We start from the raw sequence: 24944 nt of genomic DNA, 5'->3' as shown, positions 1-24944 counted from the left end.
TTTAAAAAACTGTTTGAAAAAATAATCATGCTCATTTTGTGCAGTGGTTACTCTATCATCTTCAAAAGCACTGCAGTCTGTTACTGTATTTCTAGCCCTAATAAGATTCTACGTGTGTTTGTTTGGTAGTAATTAAAATGCTCTGAAGAATGAGCTCATGTTTAGCTCGGGAGGCCTTTAATAATCATTATGGTTTTCTTGAAAGTAGGTGGCGGGGTGGTTCTGCCCAGGACATGCCCTCATACATCATCCAGTCCTAGTGGTTCTCAGGCTGTGCAATTACTTGGGCCATCCATTTTGCAATGTGCTGTCCTGATTATTTTTTCCAGATATTCCTACACATTTTTTGTTTCCTTTTATTCATCCCTGATGACGTCTGTTTCTTAGGAGCTAATAGTAAAGTCGGCAGATGTGACTCGTAGCTATACAGACATCTTCCTCCAGCCCTGATGATTTGGTGACTTTGAGAAGCACAAAATGATATTGTTGGTTGTTTTCTTCACTTTTTTTCTTTTCTGATGAAGTTATGGTCTGGAGAGCAGCTCTGTGGAGAAGGACCTGGAGTCCTGGTGGACAACAAATTAACCATGAGGCATTAATGTGCCCTTGTGGCCAACAAAGCCAATGGGGTACATCAGGAGTAGTGTTGACAGCAGGCCGAGGGAGTTGATCCTCCTTTTCTACTCAGCCCTGGTGAGGCCCCACTGTGAGAAAAATTTTGTTTCTCTGGAGTGCTGGGCCCAGTGCTGGGCTTCCCAGTACAAGACAGAGCTGGGCGTACTGGGGAGAGCCCAGCACAGAGCTGCAAAGATAATTAGGGGACTGGAGCATCCCTCATGTGAGGAGAGGCTGTGAGAGCTGGGCCTGTTCAGCCTGGAGAAGAGAAGGCTGAGAGGGGATCTCAGCAATGCGTATAAATATCTGAAGGGAGGGCGTCAGGAGGATGTGGCCAGACTCTTTTGGCCAAGAGGCAACGAGCACAAGCTAAAACACAGGAAGTTCCGGCTGAAAGTGAGCAAACACTTGACTGTGAGGGTGACAGAGCTCCAGGAGAGGTCGCCCACCTCATAAGTCTCCTCTGGAGACAGTCACAACCTGCCTGGGGTTGGCCCCAGTCATCTCCAGAGGCCCCTTCCAACCTCCACCGCCCTGTGATTTTGGGATGTGTCTGGTAAATCCAGCACAGTTATACCTGAAGTGCAGCACACAGATCGTGAAGCTAATTTTAATTAATACTGGCAGCGATTAGCAGTTTTTACTTCCCACTTCCTCCAGTACCTGACCTAGTAAATTTACTGCGCTGTGGCTGTGGTAAAGCTGTTAGCAGCCTGCGTTTTACCAGATCTCCAGAGTTCGCTGTTTTGTAAGGCAGTCCCTTTCCCACACTGACTTGAGCTCACAGATGTCATGGTTTTTGACAGCTGTATTGCATTTTGAACTTGTTTCTAATTTGTCATCCATTATCACCCCTTAAGCACCTTCAAAAAATGCTTCTGCTTACCAGTTTCTTTCCACTGACTGGCTTATTTTTTTTATATGCATAAGCTTATTGTTTTTTATTATTTTTGCAATAGACTTTTTGAAAAACATTTATTGGTAGAAGTGTGGGTTTTTCACATTAAAATGACACATCTTTATTGGAGCAGCTACAATTCCTTGAAGGGCCTAAGACTCATTTAGATCAATTTTCTCACAAATTCCGTTATAATATACCTTGAAAAACACAGCCTTTATATGGTAAGTGATGAATGTTATCACTCTCCTTTATGTTCTGTTCCAGGTATGAATGTTTCAAGTACAAGAACACAGTCAATTATCCACTGCTTTTCCTGTTAATAACGTACAGCTTTGTAGTCAGCATAGTAAGTAGCTTTTCTAATTTGGCATTTTCACCCGTATGTTGACAGTTTCCTGCCAGTGATGGAATGTTACACAGGCAGTCCTGAATCTCCCCACTTCCAGTCAAGAAGGAGAAATTGCTTTTTGGGGGGTAAAATAATGTGCTGGCCTGAGACACCTGACATTTTTCAATCTAAACCACTATACAGAATAAATGAAGAAGAAGAAACACAGTAATGCAGTTGCTAGAATAGGAGCGTGAGGAAAACAGTGCCTTCCGGCTGTGACATGTTATGAGACCCTGGACAAGCTGTCTTCTCCCTCTGGGCCTCACCTTAACTCGTCAACAGAAATGAAAATAATCCCGCTCAACAGGCTGCAAAAAGTGAGCTGTGATGCAGTCCTGTATATTGACTGGTTTTTCAAACACCAGGCAGAATAAGAAAGGAACCTAGCTGTTTAAAAAACTAGAAGACTTTAAACTGTGTCATGGCTAACTCAGTTCCCTTTCTCAAGGCACCATGCTGCCTATATGAACAAAATTACTTTTGTACTGGCCGTCAGCCACAGTTGGAACATCTTTCATTATTTTTATTGATAATAACTTTCTTATTAAAGTAGCGTTAGAGGTCTTCTGCCTTTAAGTCTCGTCTTTCCTGTGCCTCCTAAAATTTATTTTTTATACCTATGGCATGTTATGCTTAAGGTGCATGTTATACACCTTAACTACTAGCTTTTGGTAAAATGAAATGCTATCTTCAAAAACAATAATAGCAAATCAAAGCAGGGTACATTTTTATCTCGCAACGCATATCAAGAATGTGTCTGGTAATTTCTGCATTTTAATTGTTCATGTATGTGTTGCAACTCTATTAAATGAGGAGCTTTCAGCTGTTGATATTGCCATTTGTGCCTGTGAATTTTAAATAATTCCACGGTTAAAATCTGTTGAAGAACCCCCAGGTTTTGCTAGAGGAAACTTCAAATGTTTAGTCAACTTTAATGGCATATGGATAGGCACTCGTGTCTTTATTCTAGCAGAACAAGGTTGGCAATATTTAAATTGTTTAATTAATTAATTAAATTTAAATGTTATGATTGTTTTCCGTTGCAAATTATTTATCTCTTTTTAATCTTTGCAGGTTTACTTAAATTTGAAAGAGCCTGTATTCCACCAGGTAAGCGGCGCTCTGTTGGAGAAGCTGATCTTGTTTAAACTGTGCTGTTTTAGTGGAATGCTTTGTAGGATGCTGTAGCTGGAAGGAAGAAGAGAAGGCAAACCCCATTTGCCTTTTACTTTTTCTTTAAGCAGTACTGCTGTCACATCGCCATCCTGTTATTTGGTGACCTGAAAAACTGGAACGGTTTGTGTCTTGATTTAGTATTTGACCTAGTAGTCTAGGTGTTTTTCATCAGTGACAAGTGTAAGGAGAGGAAGGCCTTAATGAGCCCTTGCGTGTTTTATTACATTAGTGGCTGCTGTGAAGCTATGACCTGACATCATAACATGGCTTGGGCAACTTAACCCCGTGTTCTTCTTTCCCTTTTTATATATTAACTTTTTTTTTTTCTTTTAACTACTCAGTTTTACTTTGTGTAAATCCAAGCTGAATTTAAATGAATGACTTACAAGGTTACATGGCAGGTTTGTTGTTATGGCCATAGAGGATTAATGGCATGTTTGATACAAGTTCTTTTTGTAGCAATGCTGTCCAACAGTATTAATGTGCATCTGCTGCTGGTGGGAATAGGATTTGTACCACTTGCCGGCTCACAGGAGGTTAGAAGTCATGCTTGCTTATCTATGCCATGAGTAGCTTTCCCTCTTTTATGACTTTTTGATTAGGGATAACAGCTGAAAAATTGCCAAGCAAAAGCACAGCTCTTTGCAGGACAGAGCTGTAAAGCCTCATTTTCTGCAATACATAGTGCCATCGCTTGTCAAAACGTGCCTGTTGCATCAGCGGTCATAAAAATGATGCACGTTTCCTGGTGTTGGATTAGTAAACCGATGATGAATAAAATAAATTTGCAACTGCTCCAAACAATCTCTCCTAGAAACAGGAATTGTGACTCTACCTCTAGATAAAAAGATAAACTTGCATAGTTTTTTGATCACGTTTATTAAATTCTACCCGCCCACCCCCTGCTTACATTTTTGGCAGGAAGATGTTAGCCAGGGTGAAAATGGCATTTTCTGATGCTTTTACTGGGATAGTTGTAACTGGTTTTGAATGAAGTCATTTAAAATAATTTTGGTAATAGCAGAATTTACTACTTTACATTGGACCGTTGTATTTCTTTAATTAATCTACTTAACCTGTATTTATTGCAAAAGTAAATCACAGCTTCCCTGTTTGAGGCATTCATATAGGTATGGTTCAATGTGCCAGATATTAAGAAGATAAATATTACGACTTCTCTGGAACAGTGAAATAGGGAAACTTTAACCTGTTGCCACAGACCATTAATTTTTTGCTTCTGGTTTCTCTTAAGTTCCAAATATAAATTCCCTGTTGTAATTTATACATAAGGAATCAATGTAGGAAAGATTGAGGCCCATAAAATTGGTGGACTCTTTACAACAACTCTTACTATATTGATTTTTATGGAGAACGTACAATTAGGGCCAAATATCAAATGTCCAAGAACTGCGCTCATTTTTTCCTACCGTTTGCCAAATGTGTTGTAAGTCCAGAGGAAACATTTCTGACTGCGCAGCTAAGCAAGTTTTTTTTCTTAATATTTGTCCTCTTTATAATTTCAGTAAGTATTTTCCAACTGGACGGATTGCATAGACTTGAAGTAAGGTTAAGTTTTAACTTGCAGTCTTAGTCCCTAGCTGTATTGGAAAGCAGCATTAGGACATAAAACAGCACTTGATTCCTCTAGGTGTTTGTGATCATCATCATTGTCAGCCTTGCAAAAAGGGGAATAGTTACCTGGACAGCTTTATATTCTTCATTGTTACAGCGTGTTTCTTCCCCAAAAGGCGAGCAAGAAGAACAGAAAAGGATTCTATTACATTTCGTAGCCAGGATCCAAGCCTTACTTTTCAGTGAATTGCTTTCCACTTTCCTTCCCAGCTTGGGCTCATAAACTGCATATTGCCAGCAGGGCATGAAGGGGATTTCAGTTTATTATTCATGGCACAGTGGCAACAGAGACCAGCTTCTTTTTCTCCATTCAGACATTCCAGCTCTGTAAGGTGGAGCACCGAGACCCTTAGGAGGAAGGAAATGCACATTTTGGTCAGTTGGACGCTGCACATTGTTAGAAGAAAACACTCGTCTGCCTGACATCTGATCTTTTTTTCTTCAGTTTCATCAATTAATCAACCAAAGATTGCACTGGTCTTTACAAGCTTGTATTGGCTTGCTTATGTCAAAATCACTGTGGCTAAAGCACTGTTACCTAATTTCCATAGTGCTAAAGAGACATAGGACCCAGTTTTATGGTCGTTCTCAAGCCAGCATGATTGCCAAGGAAAACAGTTGTGGCCTCTCTCCTTTTTCCCCCCAGCACATAAATTTACTCTCTGATGAGAATTTTCCTGGGGATCTGAACAGGTTAAAGCTTTTCAGAATTAGTCTTAAAACAGATTAGTTTCTCATCCCTGTTTACTACGTGTATATATGCGCTTATAGGAGGAAAGGGGCGGGGGAAGATTGGCTGTTGGTGCGGAGTCATCCCTATAAAGACAAATATAAGACAGCTCTGCAAGTAGAAGAAATGACCTGGAGAGTTAAATTTTTAGAGTCATGTCTTACAGGTGGCCTTCTTTCTAATATGATATGGCCTAGAAACCTGTCATTTGCAAAACATGGCTTTCTATCTGGATTTATTTACCTGCTACGTACCACATGCTGCCTGTATGTCTGAAGTGGTCAAAAACCTCATGTAGCTGGTGCGCCAAGTTATAGGAATAATGAAATAAAACTAAAAAACTTCTTTTCATTTGCGTAATCATCTGCTTCAAGAGTTTGAAGAAAGATTTTCACAGAGATAATTAGAAGGTAATTAGAAAATTAGATGAAATGTTCAGGTTAACCTGATAGCTTTTTCTGGTAGCTGCTTTCTCTACATTAGGAAATGCAGTTTAAAAAAAAACATCTTTTGTATAGACGTGACAGAAGTGTTGATATGTTCTCCCATGAGAAACTAAGCAAGCTGGAGAAGTAGGGCGGTATGAAATTGCAAATAAGGTAAGGGAGTGACTAAAGGAACATGAGTGAGGGAGATGATGAAAGGCAGTCTCAGTCTGGACTTCCTCAGGATCAGTAGTGGAAGTGTTTTTATTTAATGACCTGTAGCAAGAAAAAGACACCTACTGATGAAAGTTGTGAAGATACAAAGTTCAGAGACAGCTCTGAGTACAGAGGAGGATGAAGAGAGAAGTGGGAGACCCGGAGGACTAACTTGATAAACAGGGGAGTGTGTGAAATGCTTCCAAATGGAAGAACAACACGCAGTGATGGGTGAATACCAGCTATTACTGCTCTAAGTGCACAGGTTCCTGAAGGAGGAGAGGAGGAGTGTGTGCCTGGATGCATTTGCTGATCACAGCATAATAACGTGGCCAGTGAATTATCTGCAACAATAACAATAAAAATGATAGAAGTAAAAAAGATGGATCAGATTTACCAGTTAAGGTGACTTTAGGTAAGAGGCAGAGAGTGGGTGTTGGAGGAAAGGGTATTTCATTTGCCTAAATGAGTAAAATTGTCTTCAGAGGTGTTTTAAACATACAAATGCAAAGAAGGAAGCAGAAGGACTTAAGGTGGTACAAAACCTGTATTTTGAAGTGCATTTGGGAGCCTGAAACTGCGTGAAGAATATGTTGTGGCAGAGCACAGCTTGTTCAAGCTTACAGGACTCCCTGTTTTGGAGAATACCTGTGGGCAACACTCGGTGTCCTGCAGCTTTCCGGAGTCCCTCCCTGCTGCTAAGGCAACAGTTAGTTATAGACTTAGCCTTAATGTATTGTGCCTTTTAGTGGAACTTCTTTCTTTCTTTCTGCATTCTCAGGATGTCAAGCAGTCTGTTAAAAATGAGTTTTTCAGGACATGTCTTCACCACACAGCTTTTTATACTTAGACATTGCCCTGCTGAAGACCAGGTGTAAACCGAATTTGAGTGACATTTTAGTTACACAGCCTTGCTTCCAGAAAGTCAGTACAGCTTTCATTCTAGCTGGTACCTCTACCTGCACGATAGCTTAGGGAACGTGGAAAGATGTTCAGGCTCTGCAAAGGACCAGCGCTACAAGTCATTGAAGGGGAACCCAAGAAAACCTCAATTTCCAGCTGCAGACCATGTCCCAGAAGCTCTGGAAAGCTGCTGAGCACCGTGCAGCTGCAGGGACTTGGATGTGGTGTAGCCGTCACGTGCATGCATCCAAACAAGACCAAGGCAGGTGAATCTGGATTAGCTCAGTCGTGAGCTGTCAGGGCAGCATGTAGTGCAGCCATAAAGCTATGCAGAGTTTGCAGTGTTATTTTGAGGCAATCCCTTCCTTTTTACCTCTGCTCAGACTTCTTTCCTAGAGAAGAACATGTAGAAGTCTGTTTTCTTTGTTGTAAAATTCAAATACAGTTTTCATCTTCAAGTACTTAAGCTATTTCTTGATAGATGGTTTGTATATTAATAGAGAAGTAGCGGCATCCAGGAACCCAAAATCTCTGTGTGGTTTCCCAAAGTGTGCGCTAATATTTGGGGCTGATAAATTGATGTTATTAACAAGGAATGGGCAGAATCAGAAGAAATGGAAGTGGAAATAACGGCCTCTTGATGCTTGGGTTTTCATGTGTCACTGAAGTAATTTATTAATTAAAGAACAACAACAAAGGGGACTAAAGGAATTGAGAAACTTGAGCAGACCTCAGTAAGGTAGATGTCTTGTGTTTTATTTGGTACTTTACCCTTCTTTGGGTGGACAGATAATGCCTGACACGTTTTTGGCGTGGTTAAACTAGTAAACCCAATGGGTGGCGAAGGAATAAAAGTAAAACGCTGCTCCCCAAAGTACAAACTAGGTTACGCGGCTCCGTTTATGGGCGTCTGGTGAGGAGCAGCTGTAGTGAGACGTGCGGCTGCAGCCTCGGCGTGTCACAGCATCACCTCCTCGATGTCCGCCTCCGGTGCGCAGAGGACTGGAGCAGGCAGAGCAGAACAGTTTGTTGTTCCAGCCTTTTCACAGGCTTTTAGACACGAACGTGTTTTGCTGCTAACAACCTATTTGTGTGGGGGAGCGGAAAAGGCAAGAAATGGAAGTGTCAACTCTGGGCAAGTTTTTCTTCAGTCACTGCAAGGTTTCCTTTTTTTTTTTTTTCCCTCCTCTCCTTCCATTAACACTTAAGCCTGACCTCTTTTACAAGCCATTAAGCAACTCGCTAGGAGATACCGAGCCAGTGGCTCTGCAAAAAAAAGCTTTTCCTAGCTTTTGCTTTTCCCTGCTTTTAGCAGCTGCAAAAAATCACACTTTTAGCCAGTGTTTTACTTTAACCAGTGTTTTACCTGGGCTTTGGGCTGCGTTTCTCTAGACATAATCTAGCACTATTTAGCTCCTTGTACAAAGAAGCTGAGAGCAAATCAGTTAAATGATAAAAGCTTGAGTGTACTCGTGCTCTAAACCAGTGTGATAGAAGTCTCTCGCTTCATGGGTAGGTTTTTCTATGTCTGTGATGCAGAGGAACGTTTTAGCAATGGAAATTGCAGGTGAGAAGAGAACAGCAAGGAAATGAAGTTGAACTGAGGAGCCCTTCTACAAGATTTCTTCCTCCTTGCCTTCCCTCTCTTAGGATAACTGACTGGATTTGGTTAGGAAAGCACAACAGGCTCTTTTAAATGAGACTGACAGAGTAAAACGGCATTTAACTTTTAATTTTAAATCTGTATTTGTCATATGGCGGTGTCTTTTTAGGGAAAACTCTCCCAGTGCTGAAGAATTGGTGAAGCACCGAGCCCACAGGCAGTCCCAGCCCCATGTCCCCTTCCCAGCTTCACTTGGGACTGGTCAGCCCTTAATACTCTGGCCGTGTTGAGCGGGATTTTTTCTCATTTATGAGCCGTACCCCAGGCAAGGGAACTGGAATTAGTTTACAGTTTTTGTGTAGAGTACAAGCCAGGACTAATTAGCCTTTCAAATAGTTTTGCTTTGTTTAGCTCTCGAACAGAACACACAGTAGCAGCGGTTTGGTTACTGAAGTTATTTGATCTCTCGCTGCAGCTGCTGTGCTGAGTGACTTTACATAGTCAATATTGGAGCTTACTTTCACCTGTTGCCAAACATAAAGGCTCCCTTGTCTGTCAGGTTCCTTATATACGCACTGATAACGTGGTGTGCGCTGCTAACCTCGTCCTTAGAGCTAAAACAAATTCAGAAATTTGCCTTTATGGACATTTTGAAGGGTAGGTTTTATTTCACAGCAGTCTGTTCTGTGTCAAATAACTGCATGCATGTGCTTGCAGGGCAGTAATAGCTGAATGCCCCGGTTACAGCAGAGCAGGAGGTATTGCTTGCCTTGAAGACAATATCGTCTAAAAGAAAGGGATTAGGAAGTTGAAACAACATTGTAAGGACCCTGGTTTGCAAACCAGTACTCTGCGAGGTTTAGTGTCTTTCGAAAATACACAGCAAAGGTTCCTCATTCTTCTGGGTCATGTAGAACGAGGCAGAGTTAGGTGGAAGTTCACTAAAAGCAAAAATGAGAAAGGAAGGTCAGGGAACGAGCAAGCGAAAAATAGCGAGGGCCTCGTGGGTCACTGGAGAGGGGCAAAGAGCAGGGCAGGGCTGCTCGGAACAAGCTGCTTTTTGGCAGGATGAAGGCTTTGAGAATAAAAAGGATGGGGAGTGAAGTGCTGGTACCGGTGTTGGATAATCCTTATTGCTTCTGCATCACCGGTCAGGCGTGATGCTTATCTTTAGTCTGTGTGTCTTGAAGATGGTGTTAGGTGCATCTGAAGTTTGCAGAAAAATAAAAAAAAAATAAAAAATAAAAAAATGGAGAGTGATTTGAAGATCACGAGGCGGAAAACAAACGATTACCTCAACCTTTTCTATAAGCCAGGCTATTGCATTCAACTTCATGGAGCCTACAGTGAGCCAGCTTTTGCTCGTGGAGCTTTTTGGAGCACGCAGCCTCCTCGCTGCGTGCTTAGATTGAATCCCAGCAATGCGGATTAGTCGATTTAAAAGCTTCCTGCAAAGGTTCTTCCATGCTGGTGGTTGGTGTGGGCAGAATGTGTGCTCTATTGCAGTGTTTGCTTTCAGGAAAAAAAAAAAATACACTTCCTTCACTAATATTTGATTAATAACTTTCAAAAGTGTTTTCAGCTGGTGTTTATGCGTCCCAGGGTTAAAATGTTCAGATAGAGAAGAAATAATAGGATTTACTTACCAGTTTGATTTCAGGATGTTTATCGAGTGCCATCTAGCGTTTGCTTTCTGTTTCAAAAAAATGTTGCTGTGGTTTTACCCTGACTTTTCTTGTGGTTGCATAAACAGCGTGGTTATAATTTTATTTTTATTTGAAACTTCTATGGAAGCCCTGGAGAGAGATGTAGCAGGGATGCTATTTTCTTGAGACTAAGAAATTGAAATCAAAGTCTGCAAAAAATGTTATTCGTGTAGTGTTTTATAAAGTCTCTTGACTACCACTTCTGAATTTTGTCTCTGTTTTTATTTACAGATCATGTATGGAACACTAGTTTCCATTATAGTTCTACGGTCTGTTTATATAGTATTATGGTAAGTATCATTATGTATCATTATTAACCCATTATAAGATATAACTTAGCATTTGTGTCTTTTTTTGGTGGGCTTAACATGAGAAATGAGCAGTGACAAAATTTCTTTAACTAGGTGTATGATGGTAGCTCACGTGCTCTGCTTGGTTAAAAGGAACTGCCTCCCCTCTCTGAATTTTCTTGAAGCCAGTGGGTTATCATTAAACAAAGCTGCTATCTCTGCACCTGTGGCTAGTGTTCACTGCCAGGTGCTTTGCTAGCAGCTCCGGCTGCTAGCCTGGGACTTCAAAGGGGACAGAGGCTTTGTCTTCACAGAGCTGGATAAAATGTGAGACCTCTTGCAAGTGTCCAAACTCTAATTTTGATTCTTGGAGACAGGTAAGAGCTTAGCTCTGCAGAGCTGAGCCATTAGTTCACGTTTTCCTTTCCTCGTTCCATCTCAAGTATCTAAAATTCAAATGTAAAAGATAACAAACAAAAAGTTTAAATGATAGTTTTCGCTACAGTTTTGAACAAGTAAAGTTAGGTATATGTAATGGAAATTGTACTAAGAGGTACTTACACCGAACAAAAGGAATTGAATGTTGAAACGCATTGAGAGGCATCAGAGCACAGAGTTGGTGTATAAAACTGAAGAAAAAGGAGTTGAATCAGCACTGGGATAAATATATTCCTTTAGCTCTCGGGCTCAGTCGGTTCCTGTCTCTCCCCTGTGAACAGCTGGCTTTCTCATGGGTTTGGGTTTTGCCTTTGAAAATTGCTGATTTCTTTCTACTGTGTCTTCAGGCTAAATCTGCCTTTTGTTAACCTTTGAGTTATACACGGAACTGTTCAGGAACACAAGGAAGAATGCAACAAAAGGTGTGAACTTAAAGTGGATTCATTGAATCACCTTTCAATCGCAATTTCAGTTAATTTAGCTTGACTTTCCCCAAGAAATCACCACAAACCAAGCATAAATGTTCACAGACTGCTATTGAGCAAGAAAAACTTAAAATTGATTGCATTTGCTTGCAGCTGTAGAAACCATAACCCATTTAAAGAAACTTTTCAAACCCATAAACATGGAAATTTTAATCCTAACCTAGAGATCTTAAGGGGCATTGCCTTAATTTACTTCCAAGGGGAACAAAGTTGAATCAAGTTTAAGTAGTTCTCATTTTGTTCTTGTAGCTTTGGCCATTTAGATTGAATTTCTTTATTTCTGTGTAGACAAGCCCTTGGGCCTGCTCTCTTTCCAGCTCTGCAAATTCCACGTTTGTGCATTTTCATTATTTCTGCAACATTTCACAGTTTCCTGTTACTACCAACACAACCATCCTCCCGGGGTATCATCCCTTGTTTTCCTCCAGTAAAGTCTATGAAGTTCTACCTGCTTTTTTCCCCTCAATTTTAGGGGTTTGGGGGTGTATTTTGTTAATTAGCTAGATCGCTTCATTGAAACATCACTCTACATAAGCTATGCTGATGCAAATTGTGGTTAGAAGGTTGGGATGGGGAGAGATGTTCTGGTAGGGAAGCTGTGCTGACCTGGTGGTGCCCTTTCTCTTCTACAAGCCAGCCCTGAGTATACTTCTGGATTTACTTCCTCTGCATTGCTGAAATGCATTTCTGTCTTTCTGTTCGTAGCTCTAGCACTTGTCCAAGCCTGTTTTAACTCATACACCAACTGCTGTTTCTGCTTTTCTGTCTTATTCCCTTAATATGCTTTAACTTTCTATCACTCGTATTTCTTAGTACAGGCTTGGAAGTCACTCTGAGCTCAGCACAGAAATCTCGAAAGGCAGAACGTAATTCCTGTCAGGCTGCTGCCTCCTCTGGTCCTCGCCATTTGTTGTCATTCCTGCCTCTCTTTCCTAGCTTTTCATCTCTTGGGTCTGCTTCCTTCCCAAGATTATGACTTGGCAAATGTTGCCCTTTGTTCACAAAGCAAGTTCCCTGTTAATGAATGATGCCAGCCTCTCTCATATTCCCTTGCACCCCCCCCCCCCCCCCAATTAATTCCCTGAATAATTCTAGCTGTAATTACCTAACTACCAGCGTGTATAACAAACCATTTAGTGCTCTTTCATGTCCTGGGCTTCCTTGTGTCTCTAGAGCACTGAGTTGGGAATATTACAGTGTGTTCTCTGCCATGCACCACGCAGAGCTCCATGCATTTATTAGACTAAACAAATGATCGTTTTGCTGGTTTATATTGGCACTACACGTGTTGTTAACATGTGTAACTTGTATCTGGTTAGTTCCACGTGGACATTTCACTCGCCAGCGCTCACAGCTCTGAAATAAATCCTTGTACAGCACGGTGGAGGAAAAGCAGTGAAGGAATGCGTTTTAACCTAAATAGCTACGCTGTGCGTTTTATAAAAATCACTCGAAGGGTATTTCATGGCAGCTTCTTGGGGTTGGAATTGGGCTTTCTTTTGGACTTGCTAGTGGGAAAGGAGCAAGTGCCAGCAGCTTCGTGTAGGAAGTTGACAGTTCCACGGTCCATCCTGAAGGCAGGTAGTGAGGGTGAGTTTATTAACGATGCGCTTTCTTATAGCTGAGTCTTCGGTATGGTTCTTAGATCCTAAATAGGACTAATTTGTCTTAAAATGGAATTATCATTTTTCTCTTGCCAAGGGCGGTCAATGATAAAATACGATATGAAATTATTGTTTTCTAAAAGCATTCATTTGGTTCGTTGTTGATCATGGCGGTCTTCATTCACAAAAGGCTACGGCCATTCTGAAAGACCTTATTTGAATGAGTTCCCTCCTATAAAGACATTCTGTATTGGAAATGAGCCTCTTCTCTTGGGAGAGTCCTAATTTGTAACATGGTTAATTTTTAACTGGAAGATTGTTCATAGGACTGATAAATACCTTTTAGACAACTTCAGTTTTCCCACTAAGCAGAACTACTATAATGTAGAAGTTAAGCCTCCAAAAGACCAATCCTAGAGAGTGCTAATTCAGGAGAAGCAGAAGAGGTAAAATATAATAGTTAAATAGATGAAATTAGAGTTTAATATTATTTTTTTTTTCTTTTGGAAAAGGTATCTTCCTAAATTAATCAGTTTACTTGTATGTAATTGTATTTATGTATGTTACAAGCTGCCTTTAAAGCATCTTGAACTTTATATATGTATTTTTCTCTTCTTTCTCTCTAGGGTATACCCGTGGCTTAGAGGTCTAGGCTATACATCTTTAACTGTATTTTTAATGGGATTTTTTCTCTGGAATGTGGACAACATTTTCTGTGATAAATTGAGGTGAGCACTTTCACTTCGTCTTAATGATCTTTTAGCATAAAGCTTTGTTTTTTCTGTGGTGTATGTTGAAGTCTTCATCTCATAGTATATATGATACGCTGCCTGCAAAACGTTCGCAAGTGTTTTTATCCAGTTTGCTCGTGACTAGATTCAACACTGAACAGCTCTTTTAAAGGTTTTCTTTCCCATGAATAGATTCCTTTTATTTTTTTATAATTGATATTTCTCTTTAACTTCAATTTAAATTGAGGGAAAGTAATGTCACTGAAGTAATTTTGAGGATCCGTGGCATACAAAAAGTCTGCTCTTCACACCTGATTTCATCTGAATGAGATTTTAATCCTGCTTTTTTTTTTTGATTTCTGTTTCCCAGAAAATATCAAAAGCAGCAGTTCTGCAAGTTAAAGAAATACCTGCTGCAATCTATCTGTCACCAGTAAACAGCAGCTGTTGGAGTGTCAGAAAGAACAGTAACTCTGAGCCAGTGCATTGTGCTTGGCTGTCATTATTAAGCCTGAAGTCTTAGCACTTAGAGGAGGCCAGGAAGGACTTCATTTCTGTTTAGTCTATTGCCAAATGTTGGCTTTTTTTTTTTATTAAAAAAAAGAAAAGTCTTCCAGACAAGCCCACCATCTTGTTGTAAGGCTACATATTCTGTCCGTGCAGGAAGGAACACCAGTCCAACACGTTGTTCTCAAAATATGCATTCCCTGGAGCTGAGCAGCTTCATAGCAGCACCTCTCTTTCACTTAGTGCTTGTGCTCCGCCACATGCTGGTGGAGATGGAGACGTTGATGCCAGCATCCAGAAAATCTTATCCTGACTCTGTGATGCACTGTTACACACTTGAATCTGTGGTGCACAGAGCTCCTAGTAGGTTGCTTTGTCACGCTGAGCTTGTAGCATGCTGTAAGGAAGTCCACTTCTGTCCTTTTTGGCTCTGTAGACCCTGCAATATTTTGAATCAATTGAAACTTAACTCTAGCAGGGTTTCCGTTAAACGTTTAAAAAATATACTGACTGTAGTACATTGTGCCACAACTCTGAAAATACCTGATACAGCTTGATACAGTTATTTGCCAACACAAATAGGTGGGTGTACAGTGACTCTGCACATGCTGGCATCCAGGTTGATTTTTGCAGCTGCATCACATCGCTGGTGAGATCACAACCCCCAGCTCTCTGAGCTTGCTGAGCTGCTGCTGGAGCTCTGTGGGGCTTTGGAACTTGCTCCTAGGCTCAAAGGTTGCAGCAGCTGCTTAAGCGCTTTTTTCCATCCTCGTTTTGCAAAGGGAAAAAATGTTAGCATATCTGCTGCTACACTTGTTTGGTTATGGTGCTTGGAAAAAAAACAAAACATTCTTGTTTACTAGCTTTAATAATCAGATGTCTGCAGAGCCTTTGAGTTCTACAGGTGGTATTATAACTTGAACCTTTGGAAAAAAATATATTTTAGTTCCTTGTAATTTTTTATTTGTTAAAGATTTAACATGTGAGTCATCCACCCACCTGCTCTTTTGGGTTTTAATGTTGAAAATTGTGTTTTGATGCAGTTCTTGTTTTTCCTTATTTCATTTAGACTGGAGCTGATTTAAAAATAAAAATCACGAGCTTCTGAATTTGAGCTTTGAGATTTCTTGCCATCTCTGGCTCTGAGGCTGTGCCAGGGTGATGGTTTGGGTGTTCCTGACTGAATTGAAGCTGTGTTCACGTTCGTAGCTGAGTGGCTCTGGAAACCTAAGCAGTAGCTCAGGGATTAGCATTTAGTCAGTTACTAGATGCTGTAACATCATGCAGTAAATAAGTATTACAGAAGCTGCAGGTCTTTCTTCCTTCATACCTGCAATCGTTACTATTTTCCCTCTTTGTTTTGACTGAATGTGAAATAGAAGTCAAACAAGAAGCCAGGCAGGTGTAAATGTTGCTTCACCAGCAACCAAACAGACGTTACCTGCAGGAGAAAGAAAGGGCAACTTAGTTCTTTCCCTTTCTTTCTCTGTCTCCATTTAGCCTCTTCCCAAGTGGCTAATGCCTCATAACTGTTCAAAATATAGAGCATTTTGGCAGAGTATTTCAGACCCTCCACCTTCATTGCTTCCTCACTAAACACCCGTTTTTTCCCTGTTTTATAATAAGCCACAGATGGCCAAGCTAAGCCCCCGTGGAGCTGGAGGAAAGGTGGAGTGGTTGCCAAAGGTGAAGCAGTGATGTCATATTGTTCTCTCTGACCGTATCCTCAGCGTTTCTTCCTATGGACAGTAGTTGACAGGGTTTTAGGGAGAAGAATGACAGCACTCATTTGAGACTGTGGGATGCCATAAATATGTTCTCTAACGTTTCAGTCCAGAGGTAACTGATCACTCAGACCCGAGATTGCTTAGTTTGAAAAAACAATTGCGTGGTATTTCTCTCTTACAGGGCACTACGAGAGAAGATGCTTCCTGTTGTGGGAGCCGTGACACAGTTTCATGCGTGGTGGCATATTCTCACAGGCCTGGGGTCTTACCTTCATATCCTGCTAAGGTAGGAAATGTTTTCTAAACCGGGTGATCATAAAGCAGTCTTAGGAGGTTTCCAAGGTTCAGATTTACTTCAACATGTTGTATCGACGAGAAGAACGGGAAAATGACTTCTTACTAAACTGGAGGAGGTGTGAGTTTTCCTTTCCTTTTTGTTACTGATCTGTAAACTCTGCAGAAGTAATGTATGTTCTTCAAAATATAACCATCAGTCTTTAAATAGCCATGCTTCTTCAGGAAAATGCAATTCACAAGTGGGAACTCTAGCAGTGCAACTGCAAAATTATTTGACAGTATATTTCAAAAATAAAAGCTATTAATATCTTTGTTCTTCTGCAGCAATCCTCAAGTGCTTAAATACGGTTTAATTTTAGAAGCGTAACTCATCTTTCTGATAAGCGCTGTCACTCCTGAAAACAAGCAGGCATCATGCTGTAGTGCAGAAGGGGTGACAGCTGGAGTGGTTGGAGCAGAGCTGTTCCCAGAAGTGCAGGATGTTAGCTTTAGAAGAAATCTTAAAATGTTTAAGAGCCTGAATTAGCAAGTGTGCAGCGAGCAGATTTTTGTCTTTTTTTTTTGCTCTATACCACCATCTACTGGAAGCAAGAATGTAAGCTGGAATCTGAAGAATGGAGGTAGTATGTTCAATATCTAAATAATCTTTTACCACTTAACTGTAAGAGAGTCTCTAACAGGTGTGTTCTACATAGTTGAGAAAACGTGATCACATACTAGTTTGAACACCATAGGCAAAGTTTTTCTAGCATGCTTGCACAGAGAAAACAATTTGTTTTCTCCTTCCTTGGGGAGTGCACAGATGCCTGATGTCTGTCCTAACCCAAGCAACCGCATGCTTTCTCTGCAGTAGTTTCCCTAGTGTTTTCTCAGCCACACTGTGGCATCGCTTATGCTACCTGGGGAAACGTCCACGTAAAAAGTGCGGTCATGCTCAGGTCTGCTGAGAAAAGAGGATGGGTAAGAACAAAAATGAGATACAGAACCCAGCTGTACTTTTTTATTATTTCTATTGGCATCTGCGTTTTGTGGTACACTGATGAAATTACATCCTTCCAAACTGACAGGCTCTAACCCCTGTTCAGTCTTTTCTTTAGCAGAGAGAATTTACTTCTCTGGTTTCCCTCTGCCTACGCACATAGCTGGTAGCGTAGATCAGTTTCTAATAGGAATCTAGCACAGTGGGATTCACTGTAGGCTAATACTCCCTATTTTGCATAAACTTAGACAGAATGGGTAGTTCTGCAATCCCAGAAGCAATTATTTTCTAGCTGGAAAATAAATCTGGGATTGGAACACAATTATTACTTTGTATGCTATTTTATGCATCAAATTTCAAGCACGCTCTCCTTCTTTTCCTCAGTTTATACACAAGGACACTTTTCCTGAAACACAGGCCAAAGGTGAAGGTAAGCAACCAGTGCTTTGTTTCCATTCATGAGCTGCAGCATTCAGGTGTCTCGGGCCTGAACACGCACTGGGGCTTGCTTTTCGTGCCTCCTTAGGGTATTGTCTTTAATACCTACTTGCATTCCAAGAAAAGCAGCTAAAATATTAACAGAGTTGGCCTTCTGTTCTAGGAGAGGTAATATTCCAAGAAATCTTCCCTCTTTTCGTGTTTTTCTTTTAACAGTTTGTGTTCGGGATATGGCCTGTTCTTCTCGTGGAGCCACCCAAGAAGCACTGACTGAGACCCAGGCAGTCCCACGCGACCCCCTGGCCTGGCTGAATAAAGTGATTCAACAATTGCCATGGCTGGATTGTCAGAATCATGGATCTGTTCGAGTATTGTTGTTATCAAAGGACTTCTTGGTGTTACTAGGCCCGCCGGCCAGAGCAGAGCGAAGAGTTCGCACACTAGGGAAATAATGTTTAGTAGTACAGCTTTATTCTAAGTTGTTAAAACAAAGTTTAAGACACAATATTTTTCTGTATATATTGTATAGCTGATGATACTGAGCTAATATTTCGTGCTGGTCACAGAAAACTAACCATTTTTGAAGTGGGTTGCGTAAGTTTTTCATTCAGTTGTTCTTTCTGTGGTTTAAGCTAATATTAGTAACTGAATGATTAAAAAAAAAAAAACAGGTCATTGATGGCCAAGCTAAGTATCTGTGTGGCCTATAGTGAGCTGAATGCTTAACCTGAACTACTTTAACCTTGCACTTTTATACAATTAATGAAGTATGTAATGGTTGATTTATGGCTTTATTCTAGCCTTGCTTCTCCACAGCCTCCTTTGCTGTTTAAGTTTTAAGCAGAAAAGGTTGGGATACACGTGCCATTTAGGTAATTTTCTACCAAGTTTCCGTTTTCTCTTTAGTCCAGCTGAGGTACATCCCGGAGGATGTTCCAGGCTGTGACCAGGAGAAGACGTTTACGATGGTGAAGCATTATAAGGGTTCTTGTTTGTGTATGGAAACAGAAATCCCGTTTTGTTTGACCAGTGATCCATCAGGAGAGTGCAGGATGACTGTATAACCACAAGAAACACTTCTAAAACGTTTTATTATTTACATGCCTTCCTTTTCTCTCCCTGCTTTTCATTCCCTGTATTCCATTCTTAGTACAGGTTGACAAGCACCACATATGTGTGCTTGATCAGCTTTGAATTCATGCCTTTCCTATTTAACGAGTCTTAAATATTGGTCTGACTTTGAGAATTGTCTTCTTATTCAGGAATAATGAAGAAAGAGGAGTAAAGAACAAGATTTACATAGAGGAAACCCCAAAATATAATTGGCAGTATTTTGTTTGCTTGCTCTTAATCTTTCCATTACACAGTTTCCCTGTGGAAAGTTGAATGCTTTTTAAAATACAACCTTTGGCTCTTAATCGGGTACAAACCCTCTGATTTCTGCAACCTACTCAGCTGATCAAAGTTAGTCAGTAAGCATAAAACATTGAACTAACAGTTTTTCAAAATATACCTCATATTGGAGGCTCTTGTTTTGTTTCCCCAGATCTTGGGGCGACTACTGGAGTTTGTCTCTAGGCCTCCTGGCTGCCATGCTATGCAATTTCTGATGCTCTGAGGGATTTGTCCTTCCTTGCCTTGAAGGAAAAAGGGAAATGCTCAGACTGATTGGAACTCCCGTTCTGCATTGATTTAAAACCTGCACGCAGCAGCAAGGCATAGTTATGTAGCTATAAAGCTGTCTCCAGGATCACAAAATTCCGGCTAGTGTAAGCTTCCTTGCTCTGACTAGTGGAAGAAGTCAGACTGAAATCTGTGTTGTACAATCAGTGATAACTAAAATGGTCTTTTCCCTTTTATGTTTTTTTTTTCCTGCTTGTGACTTAGCTGCATCCTCGATGTCCATCAGTAGCACCCTTACTGGTGCAAGTCTCCAGACAAAATCATTGCTTTTGGATCTGGTGACTGGCCCTGAGCTCTTTGGATCATGCAGACCCAAACTCAGGGCTGGAAAAAGATGCTTAACCTTGGATGACTTCAGCAAGGTTTAAGCACGTGCTGAAAGCAGTATATTTGCAACCTGTAATCAGCAAACCACTATAAAGATACCTGAACAAAATTTTTAAACAAATCTGTTGTCAGTAGGCTTCAGTTCTGGGAAATTTGAGGGGTCTTCAAACTGAAAGAGGTTGGAACAGCTAACACAGAGGGAGGAAAATGCAGGTTTGGCCTAGATGTCTGTAATTACCCAGAAGGCACGTTTTTTTGCAGAGAGATTTGAGAACCATTTTTAAAATGTAGCTTGAAAATAAGTGCCTGCCTATTCATCTCCAGGCTCTTTCAAGTGTGTTTCTGCACCCTGTATCTTATTTTCTTGTTTAGTATGTTTACACGCTCCCATAAATTAGGGGAAAGAGTCCTGTAAAAGGAGCAGCACAGCAACTAGATGCATCAACAATCACAAGTGACATCTGCTAGACATGGTAATATTTTTAAGACGACGAACAAAACCTGTATTTTATTGCCCTTAGTTTTGTTTCTGGAGGATCTGAGGGCTCTGCTTTTTACTTCTTCATAACTGCAGAAGTCACAGTATTCTACAAAGCCACTTTCTTACTGATAAAGCATCTCTATAATGATATATTTTAAGGAAATTTGTAGATTCTCCCACACACTCAGAACAAGGAAGTACACGGTGTTTTCTTCAGGTCCTGTTGAATTGTTAGGATTTAAAAAAAGAATAAATGGAAAAGCTCTTCTTAATTTTATGCTGCTGTTAGCTTTTCATTTGGATATCCTTTCTCACTGATGGTTTTTATCTTAAAAGCTTGTGCAAATTGTGTTGTTCTTTCATTCCAAATGACCGACGGACACCCTCCCAGTAGCCTTTCTTTCAGGTTATGTTAGACCCTGAAGAATGTAATTTATATGCATATCTTTCTAAGCATAAGTAATCTAAAATTATGGGTGCTTCGGGTTGACTGCCTTATTGTAAGTGATATTGAAAACGGCAAGCCAATTCTAGCTTCATGTCACTGAAATTCAGAATAACTTTTCTAGTGCCTGGAAAGACATAAGTCTTCACGACTGTCACTTGTTAGATGTCTGTTAGACTGCTTTTTATTTCCATCACTTGAATTATGTGCTGAGTTTTTTTTCCCTACAGTCTTAAGAGCAGCATATCCCAAACTTTTCTTGCACTACAACTTAAAAGGTGGGTCATCTTTGATCCTATTTTTTTTGAGTGGGATTCAGACAGCAGCTACTTTAAAGGGGATTACAGAAATAGCAGGTGGCTTGTAAAATGAATCCTACAGGCTGTGTTGGACAGACTTAATGACAGTGATAAACTCTTCAATTCTTCAACATCTATGAAGAACCAGGAAATTATCGCCTTGAGACCATCGGCTTGGCGCAGATCAGCAGCTGAGAACTTCTTCCTTGCAAGTAGTAGAAAAATGTCAAAACAGCTCTCCCAATACAGATCAACTCCATACTTGACGCCAGGAATCAAGGTTCTCTGGGTACAGCTCCAGACCTACGTTTTCAGCTATAAAGAGGAGACGTGCGAAAGAGAAATCTGCCACCAGGAGGATTCTTGTCTGTGTTTTGGAGGCGGCGTTTGAAGCTGGCTCGCAGTATTAGTCATCTCCGGACCTCATTCTGTTGCTTTTCCTTTTAGCACAAGGAAGCTGTGCTACCAGCAAGTGTTTAGAAGACTACCCCGTAGTCAGCATTGGATTATGCAGTCTGTCACTTGCCAATCTACCTCTGTCTTGTATTTGTTCAATGCCTGTGCCCTTAATTATGCCTGCCTGAAAATGCAGATGCTGGAGCAGCCTGCAGCCCCTGAGGTTTGCAGCAGTATTGTGTGGATCTGTGGCTGACTGCTCACGCTGCACAAATGTCCTGACCCGTTTGGTGGCTGTCAGGCTCCTAGGTATTGCTCTGTCTGCTCTTCCTCTGCACCCAGGAGTCTGGTTTAGAAGGGGATGTGAGTAGGAGGACTTCAGTGCAGACAGGTGAAGTGAAACCTTTTTGGCACTATATTGTTACAGTTAAAGCTAAAGTGATGCTTACAACTTGTTTGGCGTGACTTTGGAAAAGATGTGTTAGGAAATACTGTTCTATAATTAGTTTTAATTCTCTTCTAATATTGGGCTGTGTTCATCCTCAGCCCTGCCTTGTTTGGCTGAAGGGAAACTGTGCGCCTCGAAATGTTTGATTCTTTGGCCATAGTTTGCTCCCAGCACCTGGTTCCTAGCAGCTGAAGGAGTTTTTCAGAAAACTCATCTATGTGAAACTCATAACAAGAGTGTCCTTCCAGTATCACTTGTGTTTCTCACAGCCACCACCACACTTTTTAGCTTGCATTCAATAATTCCAGTAAGACAACTTTTAAACCTATTTATCCCCATGGATTTTTTTTTTTTGTATTTAATAGCAGGTGGTAACAACTGAGTGTAATACTTGGGAGTGGAAGATGAGCTGCAATGAAGCAGCCCTGCTGTTTTCTTCAGGACACCTCAAAATCCAGGAACACACTATCACTTTGGTGGACTGTGTGCCCCATGATTTTAATTGACATATCCAGGTAAAACGGTTGCTTTACTTTAAAGAAATCTGACCTTCCCATCTGCACTTCTAAAGTAGGCGGTGGGAGGCTTTAAATGCAAGGCACTGATTAACTGTGAGGCTTTCTTAGGAAAAGGGATAAATGATGGAGTCTTTATTACCCAGGAGAAGCGAAAGCCAGAAGGAGATTAAGAAATTGTACATGGAAAGAGAATAACAAAAGATTGAGCACGGAATCCCATAGTATTACGTCAACCACCCTCTTGATATCTGCACTTTAGATACTTGTGTAACAAGCTTGAATGTTTTGCTATTTTTACATTTAATTCTTCATGCTGCCTGCAGTCTTTACTGTAGAGGTGATGGAATGACGTTACATTCAGTTCGTTATAGATTTTCAGCTGTTTTTTGAGGCTGGAACGTGACACGAGTTGTCTCATACATGAACAAAAATGCTTTTTACGCATCTGGAACGCCCTCTGCCAGTTTTGGGATCCTGTAAGGTAACTGCAGAGATCGTACTGGGTAACCATTGAGATTGGGTTGGGGTTTGTTTGTCTCGCCCAGCCACTGCCTGCTGCTGCCAAGTGCCTGACCTCTCTGTTCTAAGTCTTTTCTGAGAGCTGAGGCCATGTTTTTCCCGAGGGTCTGCAGACAAGGTCCTTGGTAGGTTTGTGTTTTGTTAAATATTGTTCTGATGCAGGAGTTGGAGTGCTCCTCCTTTTAGTTGCTTTGCAGAAATGTAGCTCGCCTCTTCCTGGCTGCAACCACGTGCCTCCCAACTCCATGTCCCTGATGCTGTTGGGTCATTCCTGAGTCTGGAAGCTGCCTGCTGGATTTAGCCCCGCGTTTTAAATCAGTGACAGGCAACGTGAAGGCACAGCAGTCAAACGAGCACTTTATGCAGAGCCCCGTTTACTTACTGGAGCTCCCTGCCTGATGCTCCAGACAGTTCATATCTACATTTTTGGGGGCAGGATTGGTGCCTGAATCTCATGCTTTACTTCAGAACTCTCCATTTATACGTGTTGAAGGCATCTAGCTTAGATTAAGCACCTAACAGCAGATTTAAGACAAATCAAGATGAGAATCCAGCTGCTGCACGGCCCTAAACCAGTGCCTGCAAAACGTTTTGCGCACATTTCGCACAGGTTGAGTCCACACATCTGCGTGATGCTCAGAGCAGGTTGTTGAGATTTCTCGAATGATTCTTCAATAAAGGGTCTTCCCATTGTTTGTCCTTCCTCACCAGGACACGGGAAGATGTGTAAGCACAATCCGAGGTTCATCCTTCTTTCCCCAAAGCCCTGGAACAACATAGATCTATTTCTTAAAACCAATATTGTATAGAAATGGGCTTTCCAACGTGCTCATAGAAATCACTTTGGTAGCATGATTTGCTAAATTAACACCTTGGTCAGTCCCTGCAGAAGAATAAATATTACTCCCTGGATTTTGGAAGAGAATTTCAAGCAGCATAAGCAGTAGTTATTCCTCAGACTGATCAGGAACTGTTTTTTTTTTTCCTCTTGATCTTCCAAACTGACATTGACTCTTTGATGTTAACTATTGAACTCAGCTTCGTGCACTGATGATGCCTTGTTTACTGTCGTAGCACATAACATCTGCCTGCCTGTAAGGGACGGGAAATAGCCGGCGCGTTATGTGACCAAACTTTTTAACGTTGACACTATTTAGCTGTAATATTTTGTCCTGAAATTCAGCATATTGTTGCGGAGATGGATAAATAACACTGTGACAGATGAAGAGCAGTTGACTTGTAAAACACAGCTGCATCGAGCAACGTTTATTGACAATTTTGATAATACTGAACTGCTTCTTTGTACCAGAGCAACTGGTAACTAACATTAGGCTTCTCTGTATCAGCCTGTCTTGTTTTGCAAACACGGTAGCTTTGTATATTTAATGTATTTCATTTGTTACTCATGCTGCAGTCAAGCACTAATTTGTGTCTTTATAGTTCAAATTATTAAAGAAATTTGTTTTAAATATAACTTTCCCTGGGTGTTTCTTTGCTTTTGTGTTGCGCGGGGCTGGCTGGTTCGTCTGGATGCTGATGGGTGGCTGGGTGCCTCGGGTTAGATTGGAAGCCCCCTCCAAGCATCCTCTCTTGTTATACGTCCAGTGAAGGCATTTATATTTTTCACAAAGCCCCAGTTACGTTAGCTCATCTCTGTGGTCATGCCATTAAAATTGCCAGCTCGTTTTTGGCAATTCTGCTCCCGTGGAGCACACACAAAAACGATTGCAAAGCACTGCTACGGAGCACGCAGACACCTCTCGGTTTGCCTTTTCCTCCATGCAGTGAGAGCTTGGTTTTGTTCTAATCCTGCCCGTGCTGTTTTTCTCTAATCCAGGAATAAACAGGATCCTTTCCAGAGATGCACTCAGAGGATCTCCTTCCCCGGGGAGAGCGAGGAGGAAGGGGAAAGCCACCTGTCTGCAGCCACTGCAGTAAGAGCCCCGTGGTAGCTCGGCGAGCTGGGCTTCCTGCCTGCAGCCAGCTACCAAGCACAGAAACATCTTAAAAACATCTTAAAACGAAGAGAGCTTT

The 24944-nt window shown here is 41.2% G+C and overlaps 1 protein-coding gene across 1 annotated transcript in view; it reads left to right on the top strand.

Moving 5' to 3' along the window:
• ACER3 (alkaline ceramidase 3) overlaps positions 1-24384 on the top strand; it is a 54947-nt gene extending 30563 nt beyond the window's left edge. The window contains exons 5-11 of the mRNA XM_080576368.1: positions 1781-1862; positions 2982-3017; positions 10530-10588; positions 13742-13843; positions 16262-16366; positions 17741-17786; positions 18011-24384. Coding sequence (XP_080432494.1) covers positions 1781-1862; positions 2982-3017; positions 10530-10588; positions 13742-13843; positions 16262-16366; positions 17741-17786; positions 18011-18064 — 484 coding nt within the window. The 3' untranslated portion in view covers positions 18065-24384. The remainder of the gene's footprint in view (positions 1-1780; positions 1863-2981; positions 3018-10529; positions 10589-13741; positions 13844-16261; positions 16367-17740; positions 17787-18010) is intronic.
• The last annotated feature ends 560 nt before the right edge of the window (positions 24385-24944 follow it).

This window comes from Anser brachyrhynchus (genome assembly GCF_964034855.1).
Source record: "Anser brachyrhynchus genome assembly, chromosome: 1".
In the NCBI taxonomy this organism is placed as follows: Eukaryota; Metazoa; Chordata; class Aves; order Anseriformes; family Anatidae; genus Anser; species Anser brachyrhynchus.
This window is presented reverse-complemented; position numbering and strand designations above follow the sequence as displayed.